General features: G+C 38.4%; 1 protein-coding gene across 1 annotated transcript in view; it reads left to right on the plus strand.

Annotated features, from left to right (window-relative positions):
• The first annotated feature begins 11,304 nt into the window (after positions 1 to 11,304).
• nudt3b (nudix (nucleoside diphosphate linked moiety X)-type motif 3b) overlaps positions 11,305 to 14,447 on the plus strand; it is a 31,073-nt gene continuing 27,930 nt past the window's right edge. Inside the window, exon 1 of the mRNA XM_061937381.1 lies at positions 11,305 to 11,646. Coding sequence (XP_061793365.1) covers positions 11,548 to 11,646 — 99 coding nt within the window. The 5' untranslated portion in view covers positions 11,305 to 11,547. The remainder of the gene's footprint in view (positions 11,647 to 14,447) is intronic.

Genomic DNA, 14,447 nt, shown 5'->3' on the forward strand with positions numbered 1-14,447 from the left:
ACACACGTCAAAAGTGGTAAAGGAATGGCTAAATCAGGCTAGAATGAAGGTTTTAGAATGGCCTTCCCAAAGTCCTGACTTAAAGGTGTGGACAATGCTGAAGAAACAAGTCCATGTCAGAAAAGCAACACATTTAGCTGAACTGCAGCAATTTTGAGGTCAAAAATTCAAGCAGAAGCTTGTGGATGGCTACCAAAAGTGCCTTATTGCAGGTAAACTTGCCAAGGGACATGTAAGCAAATATTAACATTGCTGTATGTATACTTTTGACCCAGCACATTTGCTCACATTTTCAGTAGAGCCATAATAAATTCATAAAAGAACCAAACTTCATGAATGTTTTTTGCAACCAACAAGTTTGTGCTCCAATCACTCTATCACAAAAAAACAAGAGTTGTAGAAATGATTGGAAACTCAAGACAGCCATGACATGATGTTCTTTACAAGTGTATGTAAACTTTTGACCATTTCACAGTCACATCCATAAACAAATATTGTTAGTCACACACCGCCTGTATCACGTCCACGGGAGGAAAGGACCAAGTTTTTCAGTAAAATAGACTCACAGCTGCGAAAGTTCTCTTGCCGTCTGAGAAGTGTTGTATCCCAAATAGCTGCAATTGCGCGTTTCCTTCACTTAAGGCATTGGTGCCGGGCCGCACAAGAAATAAGAAGATAAAAAATAAAAAATAAATGTTTATTTTTATTTTTTATTTTTATTAAATCAACATAAAAAACACAATATATACACTATATATCAATATTGATCAACACAGTTTGAAGGAAACAGTCCGTAAGCACACATGATTTAATTTTTAATGAAAAAAATAAATAAACTAATAAAAAAATATCCCCTCCCTATTATTTTGCATCCGTTCACGTTCTTGTTCTGCAGTGCTGTGTGCTAATGTGCTTCATACACCTGCAGGACCGCAAGCAAGGTCGCAGAGAAAATGCGGACTGGATTTTGAGTGATGTGGGCATTTTCTATATGAACAAGTCCAAGGACCGCAAGCAAGGTCGCAGAGAAAATTCAGACTGGATTTTGAGTGATGTGGGCATTTTCTATATGAACAAGTCCAAGGACCGCAAGCAAGGTTGCAGAGAAAATGCAGACTAGATTTTGAGTAATGTGGGCATTTTCTATATGAACAAGTGGAATGGATTGCATACCGACGCACTAAAGGGGCTCTCTACCTTACGCTATGAAGTTAAGGGAAACTGAGTGAATAATGACTATGAATATGACGGCATGTATTTGTAAAAAATAAATAAATAAATAAAAATAGATTTTTTTTATTTATTTTTTAACACCAAATTATTTAGGGGTGGGCTTAAGAATATTTTAGGTGGGCTTGAGCCCCCCTAAAATAGGCCTAACAACGCCAATGCGTTTACCAAACAATCTGTCACTCCAAATCGCTAAATCCGATGAAATCTAATACGTCTAGTCTCTTATTGATGTGTGATTTCCACAAGCGTCTGTACATGTAGAAGAAGGAGAAAAACAGCCATGTCTGGATGACTTGCCTTCATCTATGTTATGAAGGCAAGTGACGCGTTCTTTCTGGCGTTACTTCCTGTGTGGGGCGCGGTCTTTCTGGCGTCACTTCCTCTCCGAACTCACTTTGTAAACGATCAATGAGTCCACACAAAGCTAAGAGCCGGAGATTCAAGAAATACACGGCTGACTTACCCGTATAAAAATTTGGTCCGAGGAGGGGGACCTTAAACGCTTGGTTTAGTGTGGCTGAAACGGGGCTTGGGCTAAGTAATTATTCCTTTAAGGGGTTAAACGACTTAGTGTAGAAATGGCCTAAGCCTGGGCCCCTGGAGAAGGGGGTCCAGACTGAGGCCAAGGGGAGCATGGCCAGAGACAGGAGCAGACCCAACAAAGCAACCAAGAGAGCCGACTCCACCCTCGGCCGCCCACCAACTCTCGGCCAGTGTCCAGTCTGCATGGATGAGCGAGGATGCGTCCAAGGAGACCGAGGTGTCCGATACCTGCTCTCTTTCGTGTAACGTCAGATGTCCAACTCGGTGTCTCGTAGCCATACCCACATCTCTGGTCCTATAGGTGGAAGAGGCTGGCTTCCGAGGGCGGTCCATATAAGGGGCAGATGTTGATTATATGGCCAGCGGTCTACTCAGGGTCACCGCACTCGCATGCCGCACTGTCCGCCAAGCCCCACGTCTTCATTGATGACCCAAAGTGGCCGACCCCAGTCTGTAGACGGTTCAGCGTGGTCCATTGCCGGCATGGTAGGTCGTCTCCTCCGATGGCGCCATCTCCTGGGCCCCAAATGTAGGGGTGGACTCAGGAGGGCCCCTGCTCATTCAGCCAAGATACTGCGAACCTTGTCCGTCCCCGTGCTCAGGTCTAGTTCCACAGTCCAGTCTCTTCATCCGCACGTCCTCCAGTCTCTCCAAACGGACTGTGGAGTGGCAGAGACCCAGCAGCTGATCTCCATGTTGTTTTTACTTTCGTAGCTGTATGTAGAAGTGGCTGGTTGCATCAGCTCTGCTCTTTAATGTCTTTAATGTCCTTTGTGTTCTTTGATGTTTTATGTTTCCCTCTTACACACATGCTTATGTGTGCTATGGCTATGAGTTTTTTTCCCTTAGCCTCAGTCTGGACCCCCTCTCCAGGGGCACAGGCTTAGACTGAATTTTTTTTTTCTCTCACCCCCCTCCCCAGCGTTTACCTGTTTCTCACCTTTTTTATAAGGGCCGCCGGAAGTTGGCAGAACCGTCAGCCATCCTGTTCTGTCTCCCTGTAATGTTTGTCTGCTCTTGAATGGGATTGTGCGATCCTGTTCTGTCTCCCTGTAATGTTTGTCTGCTCTTAAATGGGATTGTGTGATCCTGTTCTGTCTCCCTGTAATGTTTGTCTGCTCTTGAATGGGATTGTGTGATCCTGTTCTGTCTCCCTGTAATGTTTGTCTGCTCTTGAATGGGATTATGTGATCATTTTCTGTCTCCCTGTATTGTTGGTCTTCTCTTGAATGAGATTGTGTGATCCTGTTCCGTCTCCCTGTAATGTTTGTGTGCTTTTGAATGGGATTGTGCGATCCTGTTCCGTCTCCCTGTAATGTTTGTCCGATCTTGAATTGGATTGTGCGATCCTGTTCTGTCTCCCTGTAATGTTTGTCTGCTCTTGAATGGGATTGTGCGATCCTGTTCCGTCTCCCTGTAATGTTTGTCTGCTGTTGAATGGGATTGTGTGATCCTGTTCTGTCTCCCTGTAATGTTTGTCTGATCTTGAATTGGGATTGTGCGATCCTGTTCTGTCTCCCTGTAATGTTTGCCAAAGGGTCCCCAACCAAAAGGCAAACAAACCACATGTAAACAAGAGGGAAACACATAAAAGGACCTAAGGTAATTTTTTCTCCTTACATTTCAGCCTTTTCTCCCACTCTACGTCATGTCTTGTAATACCATGTTTACCAGGTGGCACAAGCTGGTTAAAAATGATCTGCGGGCCTCTAATGGCCCCCCGGGGGGCCGCACTTTGGACACAGCCGGGCCGCCCTGTCAGGTGCACTTGTCAGCGTTGTTAAAAGTGCTCAGCAACAACAACAACAACAAATGTAAACGCACACAGACAAACTTTGTTCTTGCTGGCACCCTCCTTGGAAACATTAGAGCTGGAGTTTAATTATGTTTGCATATTTACTGCTGCACCGCCCGGGGGGCTAACACTTTGCTCTAATTACATTTTTCATTTCCTGCACTCTGTAATGTTTCTCAACAGTGGCCGTCTCAATCACACACACACACACACACACACACACACACACACACACGCACACACACACACACACATTTCTTACCTTCTTGAGACCTGAGAATAATGCCTACCTCTTTATGACCACCCTTTCTAGATATATAAAGAAGTGTATTTACAACATTAATAATATATACATACTATGCAAATATAAAAAAACTTGTTGTGAAAAATGAGTTTGAATTCCACAAGAAAAAGTCACAATTTCACAATAAAAATTTTGAATTTTGGCAGTAGTATTATAAAAGTCTTAATTTTACTCAATGCAAGTCAAAATTTTACAAAAAAAAAACCTGAACATTTGTGCAATTATATGACAAAAATAGGAATTTTATTCAATAACACTCGCAATTTTACAAGAAAAACTTAACATTTTGGCAATTTTATGAAAAGTCGTAATATTACTCGACAAAAGTCACAATTTATAAGAAAACTTTAAAAATGTTGGCGATGTTGTAATAATAATCGGAATTTTACTTGGCAAAATTGTGACAAAAGTCATAATTTTATTCAAAAAAATTCAGTTTTACAAAAACAACAAAAACTAAAAAAGTAAAACTTTTACATAAAAAAGTAATAATTTTACAAGAAAATATTGCAATATTACAGAAACAGAAATAATATGAGAAATGTTGCCAATTTTGTAAGAAAAGTCGACACATTGTGGGAAAAAAAGACTGCTTCTAGTTATTTTAAAATGTTTTGTTTGTAAATGTTTTTTAATCTCCATTATTTACTTCAAGTTATTACAGTGTGTCTCTATATGCATATTTATCTATTTATTTTTATTAATTTTGGCCAAAGGGGGCGCATTTCACATTTTTTACACACACTTGTTATTTCATATGTTGACCAGGCTTGTTGTGAAAAATTAGTTGAAATTTCACAAAAAAAAGGTCACAATTTCACAAGAAAAATTTGGAATGTTGGCAGTATTATAATAATAGTCGTCATTTTACTCAACGCAAGTCAAAATTTTACAAGAAAAACTGAACATTTGTGCAATATTATGATAAAAGTTGGAATTTTATTCAATAGCAGTCGCAATTTTACAAGAAAAACTTAACATTTTGGCAATTTTATGAAAAGAGTTGTAATTTTACTCGACAAATTTCACAATTTATAAGAAAACTTAAAAAATGTTGGCGATGTTATAATAATAATCGGAATTTTACTTGGCAAAAATGTGACAAAAGTCATAATTTTATTCAAAAAAATGCAGTTTTACAAGAACAACAAAAAAATTGGCAATATTGTGACAAATGTCAACATTTTGCAGTAAAAAAGTAATAATTTTACATAAAAAAGTAATTAGTTTTACAAGAAAATATTGCAATATTACAGAAACAGAAATAATATGAGAAACTGTTCCCAATTTTATAAAAAAAAAAAGTTGACGTATTGTGGAAAAAAAAAGACTGCTTTTAGTTATTTTTAATTTTTTTGTTTGTAATTGTTTTTTAATCTTCATTATTTACTTCAAGTTATTACAGTATGTCTCTATATACATATTTATTTATTTATTTTCATAAATTTTGGCCAGAGGGGAGCATTTAAATTTCTTACACACACTTGTTATTTCATATGTTGACCAGAGGGGGGAGCACTTTTAAAAGCGACACACAGTCAATGTGAAAAATCCCTCCTTTTTGGGACCACCCTCATTTTGATAGATGTCACCAGCAGAGGTGCAAATGAGACATTGTCTATTAGATGCAATGTTATTGATTTATGTCATCACTTGTTCACACCTCCTCATATGAAAGACACTTTTGCTTCTTCATGTCTCAAGAAGGCTAGAAATACAAGAACACACACACACACACACACACACACACTCACACACACACACACACACACACACACACACACACACACACACACACACACACACACCTGCACACGACCCGACTTTTCAGAACTGGACTTGTTTCCATGTCTAATGCACGTGTCCCGGTAGGAAATAAAGTCAAGTGGCTTTCATCAAATCCAGGGTCAGGCTGTCATAAAACATTGGTAATGTTTGAGCAGCATTCTTAAAAGAGTGTCAAGAGTTCTCTCCATCCATGTTGTGGGATCAGCTGGAGCCTATCCCAGCACCCGGCCAATGGCAGGGCAGAGAGGACAGACATTGTTGACCCAATGAGGAAGTGATGTGGTTGCAAAAAGTCCACACACAAAAATCAGGTTTTAAAAAAACACAAACTAGAGAGAAACATTAAAGGACAGAAAGGACATAGAGCAGATATATATGTATGTATGTATGTATATACTGTGTGTATATATATATATATATATATATATATATATATATATATATATATATATATATATATATATATATATATATATATATACATACATGCATACATACATACATACGTACATATACATATACATACATACATATATATATATATATATATATATATATATATACATACATACATACATATACATATACATATATATATATATATATATATATATATATATATATATACATACATACATACATATACATATATATATATATATATATATATATTTATATATATATATATATATATATATATTTATATATATATATATATATATATATATATATATATATATATATATATATATATATATATATATATACGCCGACTTGTCCAGGGCGTACCCCACCTTCCGCCTGAGTGCAGCTGGGATAGGCTCCAGCACCCCATGCGACCCCCGAGAGGGACAAGCGGTGCGGTAGAAAATGGATGGATGGATGGACTTATTTCATTTATTTTTATTTCAATTCACTTTTTGGGTGCGTTATTCCAAAGAGTACACACACCAGGTATTTTCTTATGTTTAATTCGTAATGCAGTTTTATTTTTACTTTGTGTATCAATTAAAGCATTTTATTCTTACTAATTATTTGTGTACTTTCCCCCCCCCCCCCCCCCAACACTGTTAAAATGCTAGACATTTTTTTTAGGCGAGGGAAACAATTCAAACTGGCGATGTCACTGCCAATGCATGGAAATATGGCGCCGCCTTAGGAAATGTTTACAATAAAAACACAACAAAAATAAGATTATAGCCAATATTTTAGAACAATTCCCAACAAAAGAGTAGTATTTGTGCAAAAACAATTATTCTGGTTTACATGTTAATATTTACTATAACTGATACCAGTAATTGGTTTCCTTGTTTTTTTTTTAAAAAAGAAGGAAAAAATAAAGAAATACATACTAATTTACTATAATAACTAGGCAGTTTTTTGAGCGGGGTCTTTGAAAGGAGCCATAAATCCCATCTCTACCATTAATGCTGATTGTACTGAGCAGCCACGACACACATCCTACTTCCTGTTTTCTGGTCATTCTCACATTTCGTGGTGGAATCGCAAACAAAAACACAATTCCCCCACCAAAAGAATCTAAGACTTAATTATTTAGGAAGATGTACAGAGAAATATTTTTTTTATGTTTTGTTTTGAAAAAGTTAAAGTTAAAGTTAAAGTACCAATGATTGTCACACACACACTAGGTGTGGCGAATTTCTGGTGATTTAACCCCCAATTCCAACCCTTGATGCTGAGTGCCAAGCAGGGAGGTAATGGGTCCCATTTTTATAGTCTTTGGTATGACTCGGCCGGGATTTGAACTCACAACCAGTGAATATAATAGATGTTTTTTTGTTTTTTTAATTTGTAATTTTTTTTAATTTTTTTTATTGAACAACAAACATACATCTACAATTAACACAAACGCCAAGGCACGTCCAAAGAAAACAAAAGCAAACACAGACAGAGTATTAATTAATTAATAACAGAGACTCGTTTTGTCTTTTTTGTCTTTTTTTTCTTTTTTTCTTTTAATATTTTTTTTCTTTTTCTTTTTTTTTTGGTGTAGAGTAGCAATACCAAAAAAAATTAAAACAAAAATAAAATAAAATAAATAAAAATAAAAAAGACAAAGACAAAAAGAGCTACTTAAATCACTAAATGTTTTGAACAAAGATGTCAATATAAGGGTTTTTGTACTCTTAATCATCCTCCAAGATTTGATTGATAATTGTAACCCATTAAGCAAATTAGAAACTGTAGGCCTTACTTTCATAAATCGACATCTATGTCGAATTTTTTTGGCCTGGAGCATAATAATGTTGACAAACATTTCTATGTTACAGTCGTTTATAAAAATACCAACTTGTATCTCTTCTATAGAGAATGGGGACATCTCCACACCCTTGTTTCTCAGCCCATCTCTGATCTCCTCCCAAAACACATGTACATGATCACATTCCACACACACATGATTGACATCCTCTACAGCTCCACTTATATAACAGCCATCAACCTCCATGTTACATTTCACTTTCAAAAAAATTCCTTTGAAGGGTATATTCCATAAATAATTGAAAAATTGTATTTTTTTAATTTTGGGGAGAATTGGGTATGTAATATATCTTGTCCTTATTGTCCTTAGCTCAACTCCTTAGTTTTAGTTTAGTCTTTATTTGAAGGGACAATGCACAGGAACATTAAGCTCAAAGACAGATATGTTCTGTACCAGATTATAGCTAAATAGCTCATTTCCATCTGCACTACCTAAATTAAAGGGATACAAAAATCATGCAATAAAATCATACTATAGCATGTAATCAAATTAAGAAAAGTCATAAAGTGCCCTTTCATTGATACATACTTAATATACAATACAACCACCCCTCCTTTACACCATAACAAAGACAATACATGCTGTTGTTCACATCTGTCATCATTTGTACAAACAACCATGATTTTAACACACACACCTCACAATTTACAACAAAATGCTCTCATGGATAAATATAATACACATTAAGTTGATGTGTCAATCATAGTGCCCACCTTAGTGACAGTGTGAACAGCTTTGATCGCTCCAAAGCCACTTTTGAACTTCAATTGTGAATGAAGAGTCATCTGTTAGACTTTTCAAGTTTGTTGTGAGGTCGTTCCATTCCTTTATGGCTTTAATATGAAAAGGCTGATTGTGGCAAGAGATGTTTTACATCTCGATACACTACACTGCCCCCTGGTGGAGGCTTGTGTGTTTCTATTTGTCGCAGCAGATGTAAACTGGACAAAGTGCTTAAGTGGCGCTGGTGCAGTGTTATTTAGGATTCGATGGGCCTTCAGGATATATTGTCTATGACAGTGTTTTTCAACCTTTTTTGAGCCAAGGCACTTTTTTTTTTCATTGAAAAAATCCGGAGGCACACCACCAGCGGAAATCATTAAAAAATGTAACTCAGTAGCCGATATTGACAGTAAAAAGTCGTCGCAATTGTTGGATATAACTTTAAACATAACCATCAATATAGCTCTTGTCTCAAAGTAGGTGTACTGTCACCACCTGTCACATCACACTCTGACTTATTTGGAGTTGTTTTGTGTTTTCCTGTGTGTAGTGTTTTCGTTCTTGTCTTGCGCTCCTATTTTGGTGGCTTTTCCTCTTTTTTTGGTATTTTCCTGTAGCAGTTTCATGTCTTCCTTTGAGCGATATTTCCCGCATCTACTTTGTTTTAAGCAATCAAGAATATTTCAGTTGTTTTTCTCCTTCTTTGTGGGGACATTGTTGATTGTCATGTCATGTTCGGATGTACTTTGTGGACGCCGTAGTAAGTCTTTGCTGTCGTCCAGCATTCTGTTTTTGTTTACTTTCAATCAATCAATCAATCAATCAATTCTTTATTGTCATTGTCATAATAACACTTAAGTCATACATGTCAACGAGATTTTGTTTGAGTTTTGTCTAGCGACATAGAAACTGCATTGAAGAGCAGGTTGACCATAGTTTACAGTTTAGCATTGTCAAGAGGTTGGCAAATAGAGGGGTGTGGGGGTGGGAACAGTCAGATGTCTGATGGGTGTTACATTGATATTGCAGCAATGCATTGTCCAGAGCACAATTATTGAAGTAATAAGATGGTCCGGGGCAGCAAAGGAGCAGGCTTTTCATTTAGCAGTCTCACAGCCTGGGGATACACACTGTGAGACATTCTGGTGGTCCTGGCGTGAATCGACCTATACCTCCTTCCAGAGGGTTGCAGGTTGAAGAGGCCATGTGCTGGGTGGTATCTGTTCTTCAGGATGTTGTGTACTCACTTTAGGCAGCGAGTTGTGTACATGGCACTCATCTCTGGGAGTATTGTCCTTGTAATTTTCCCTGCCGCTTTAACCACTCGCTGGACGGCCTGTTGGTTTGCTTTAGTGCAGCTAGCAAAGCACACTTTGTAGCCAGTTCAGTTTTAGTTTCGTTCCCTAGGCTTCAATGCCTTTTCTTAGGGGCACTCATCTTTTGTTTATTTTTGGTTTTAACATGTAGATACCTTTTGACCTGCACGCTGCTTCCCACTGTTATCTGCATGTTGTGATCACGATAAACCATGTTTCCGACATCTACAAAGCAATTAGCTACCGGCTGCCACCTACTGATATGGAAGATTATTACACGGTTACTCTGCCGAGCTCTAGACAGCACCGACACTCAACAACGGCACATTATTTGTAGTTTGCAAAATATATTTTTACCCCAAATAGGTGTAATTACATAATCTCCCACGGCACACCAGACTGTATCTCACGGCACACTAGTGTGCCGCGGCACAGTGGTTGAAAAACACTGGTCTATGAACTGTGCCCGGAAAATATTATTTCATTAAAACTGCCCTCGTACCTTATTTTTCGGACAATAAGCCGCTCCGGAGTATAAGTCGCACTGGCCGAAAATGCATAATAAAGAAGGAAAAAAACATATATAAGTCGCACTGGAGTATAAGTCGCATTTTTTGGGGAAATTGATAAAAGCCAACACCAAGGATAGACATTTGAAAGGCAATTTAAAATAAATAAAGAATAGTGAACAACAGGCTGAATAAGTGTCCTTTATATCAGGCATAAATAACCAACTGAGAAGGTGCCTGGTATGTTAACGTAACATAGTATGGTAAGAGTCATTCAAATAACTATAACATATAGAACATGCTATACGTTTACCAAACAATCTGTCACTCCTATTTGCTAAATCCCATGAAATCTTATACGTCTAGTCTCTTACGTGAATGAGCTAAATAATATTATTTGATATTTTACCGTAATGTGTTAATAATTTCACACATAAGTCGCTCCGGAGTATAAGTCGCACCAATACTATGAAAAAAACTGTGACTTATAGTCCGAAAAATACGGTATATTTCTTGGAACATTTTTCATCACAGAAATGAAAGCAGTGAATAATAGTTTTTGTCACCATATATGTCGCTGTCCATTACCTGCGGTGCTGAAAGTGATTAATCAAAACAACATCTTAATGATCGATACAAGATGGCTGTTTTGCATTTATATTGTTGTATTTATATTGTTGTGTTTAACAAACAAGTGTCTGTTGCAAAAGGGATGGGAAGGGGAAAAAAAGTGTCAGTTTCCTTCACCGGCTCACTCCGGTCCCCTGCCATCCGCCGCCCCTATTCCTGAACGCGGCCTACGTGACTTTCCCTACGCTGGCGGAGCGAATAAAGCTTCACTTACGTCGTGGGCGCAGTGGCTCCTTGTAATGGCGACCGTGCCGCGGATGCGCCCGAGCTCTCTCTCTGTGAAAATGAAGCGAAGAAGAAGTTATTTCCACTGAATTGCCAAGGAAGAGGACTTCTCTGCGCCCTCGCGAACGTGCTCGACTTCGCCGCTGCTTTTTTGTTTTTGTTGGAGGGGGAACGTCTGCGCCTCCCACCTCCGCCCCGCGATGATGAAGCTCAAGTCCAACCAGACCCGGACGTACGACGGGGACGGCTACAAGAAGCGGGCCGCCTGCCTGTGCTTCCGGAGCGAATCGGAGGAGCAGGTGAGTCCGGGGATGTGGCTGTACTGCTAGGCCGTGTTAGCCGCGTTAGCATCTGCGCTAATTGTAAATGAACATATTCAACAACACAACTATGAGGTTTGTCAATATCATTCCCGACACTGATTTATATCTTAGGTAGTCCTATTAAACGCCATACGTCAATGTCTATTTTCATCATTTTGTTATCTTATGTAAGCTAACGTAGCTAGCACGGGCTTTTATACCCCGCTTGGACCGGTCATTAGCTGCCGTTAGCTGCTAAGCTAATGCTAACCCTCCGTAGCCAGCTGTCGGCCTACCGACAACGACAACCCGCAACCCGGGCTGCTGTGAGAAGGGACTTGGTGTCATTTTGGGCAGCAAATGTTAGTTAACTGTCGTAATTATCCCAATCCTTTTTTCAGTCTACATTCAACACATTTAAAAACATATAATATAATGTAGTTGAGATAGGCTCCAGCACCCCCCGCGATCCCAAAAGGGACAAGCGGTAGAAAATGGATGGATAATACATCATATCTTTATGGGGATGATCGCAAATCTATGTCCCTTTTAAAAAAGAAAAGTGACACAAGTTTTAAAATCACTTTTAAATTGTCTTGAGGACATAAAAGCATGTAAACTTTCTAAACTTAATTGAGAACAAGGCGGAAATTATTTTATTTGACTAAAAAGTCAAACAGTAAGAAGGGACTTGGTGTCATTTTGGGTAGCAAATGTCTAATTATCCCAATCCTGTTTTCAGTCTACATCCTGCCCATTCAACACATGGAAAAAAAAAATTATATATCGTCTGTATGTGGATGATACGCAAATCTATGTCCCTTTTAAAAAAGAAAAGTGACACGAGTTTTAAAATCACTTTTAAATTGTCTTGAGGACATAAAAGCATGTGAACTTTCTATAAACTTAAATGACAACGAGGCGGAAATTATTTTATTTGACTACAAAGTCAAACAGAATGCTCCCCCCAGTGACCTGGACCCCCCTGATGCCTTATTTACAACCCACAGTCACAAATCTTGGATTTAAGTTCAACAAAGATTTTAAATTGGAGAAGCAGGTTAACTCCGTTGTACGATGTGGTTTTTATCATCTAAGACTTTTAGCAAAAAATGTATTAGTTTTATCTTTTAACGACTTTAAGCGGGTAGTCCATGCTTTTATTTCATCACGTTTGGACGACTGCAACTCCTTCTACGTTGGTATGAACCAGGCATCAATCGCTCCATTGCAGTTTAGTCCAAAATGCTGCTGCTTGCTATTTAAGTGCCACTAAAATACATGAACACATTACCCCCATTTTAGAATCCCTTCACTGGCTCCCGCTTCATTTTAGAATGCATTTTAAAATATTGTTGTTTGTTTTTAAATCTCTTAACGGATTAGCGCCACAATATATGTCAGACCTTTTAAAAATGTACACACCCACAAGGTCTCTGAGGTCAGCTGATCAGTTTCTTCTTGTGGCTCCAAAACTTTGAAACAATATCCCTCTTGCTATTCGGACAGCTCCCTCTTTAATGACTTTATAAAATCACGTCTTAAAACATATTTTTACTCTTTGACTTTTAAACCAGCAGGACAGTTGTGTGATTTTAGTCCATTTTATTTTCTCTGATGTATTTTATGTATTTATACTCTTTTTATAGTTAAATGTTTTTATATTACTGACTCTTCTAGTATGTTTGTCTTGGGCGGCATGGCGTAGTGGGTAGAGCAACCTTGTCAGAAACCTGAGGGTTGCAGGTTCGCTCCCCGCATCTTACCATCCAAAAAAAAAAAAAATCGCTGCCGTTGTGTCCTTGGGCGGGACACTTTACCCTTTGCCCCCGGTGCCACTCACACCGGTGAATTGAATGATGAATGATAGGTGGTGGTCGGAGGGGCCGTTGGCGCAAATTGCAGCCACGCTTCCGTCAGTCTACCCCAGGGCAGCTGTGGCTATGAAAGTAGCTTACCACCACCAGGTGTGAATGAATGATGGGTTCTACATGTAAAGCGACTTTGGGTACTTAGAAAAGCGCTATATAAATCCCAGGTATTATTATTATTATTAACTTCTGTGCAGCACTTTGTGAAACTTCTATTGTTTTTTTAAATGTGCTATATAAATAAAGTGGATTGGATTGGATAATTATCCAATCTCTTTCTGAATTAATGCTAGTTAACTGTTCTAATGCTACGAGCCAATCTTATCCCGAAGACGCATCACAAGAGGCTATAATGCACTGCGCTCGTGTAAGCTAAAGCCTACACGGGCATGGGTTGTTTATTTACTGTTACTAGGGCTGCAACTAACGATTAATTTGATAATCGATTAATCTGTCGATTATTACTTCGATTAATCGATTAATAATCAGATAAATGAGACAAACTACATTTCTATCCTTTCCAGTATTTTATTGAAAAATAACAGCATACTGGCGCCATGTTCTTTCAACTTGCCAAATAAAACAAGGAAAATGTTACAAAAATGCACACTTTTGACTAGGGATGTCCCGATCCGATATTTGGATCGGATCGGCCGCCGATATTTGCCAAAAAAATGCGTATCGGCCAGGCATGGGAAAATGCCGATCCAGATCCAGTTTTTTTTTAAAAACGGTCCGTGTTTTCCAACGCACCGATTTAAATAATACATTCCACTTTTCTGCTGCTCCGTAATTTCCGTTCCGCATTTTCCAGCACACCTTCAACACATCCACAGGTCTGTGGATTCTCACGCAGTTGCTTTTAGCTGCTGGCATTACACGACAGGCTCTTCTCACTCTTTCCTGTGTCTCCCTCTCACAGACAGC

Source organism: Nerophis lumbriciformis, linkage group LG03 (genome assembly GCF_033978685.3).
Source record: "Nerophis lumbriciformis linkage group LG03, RoL_Nlum_v2.1, whole genome shotgun sequence".
Lineage (NCBI taxonomy): Eukaryota > Metazoa > Chordata > Actinopteri > Syngnathiformes > Syngnathidae > Nerophis > Nerophis lumbriciformis.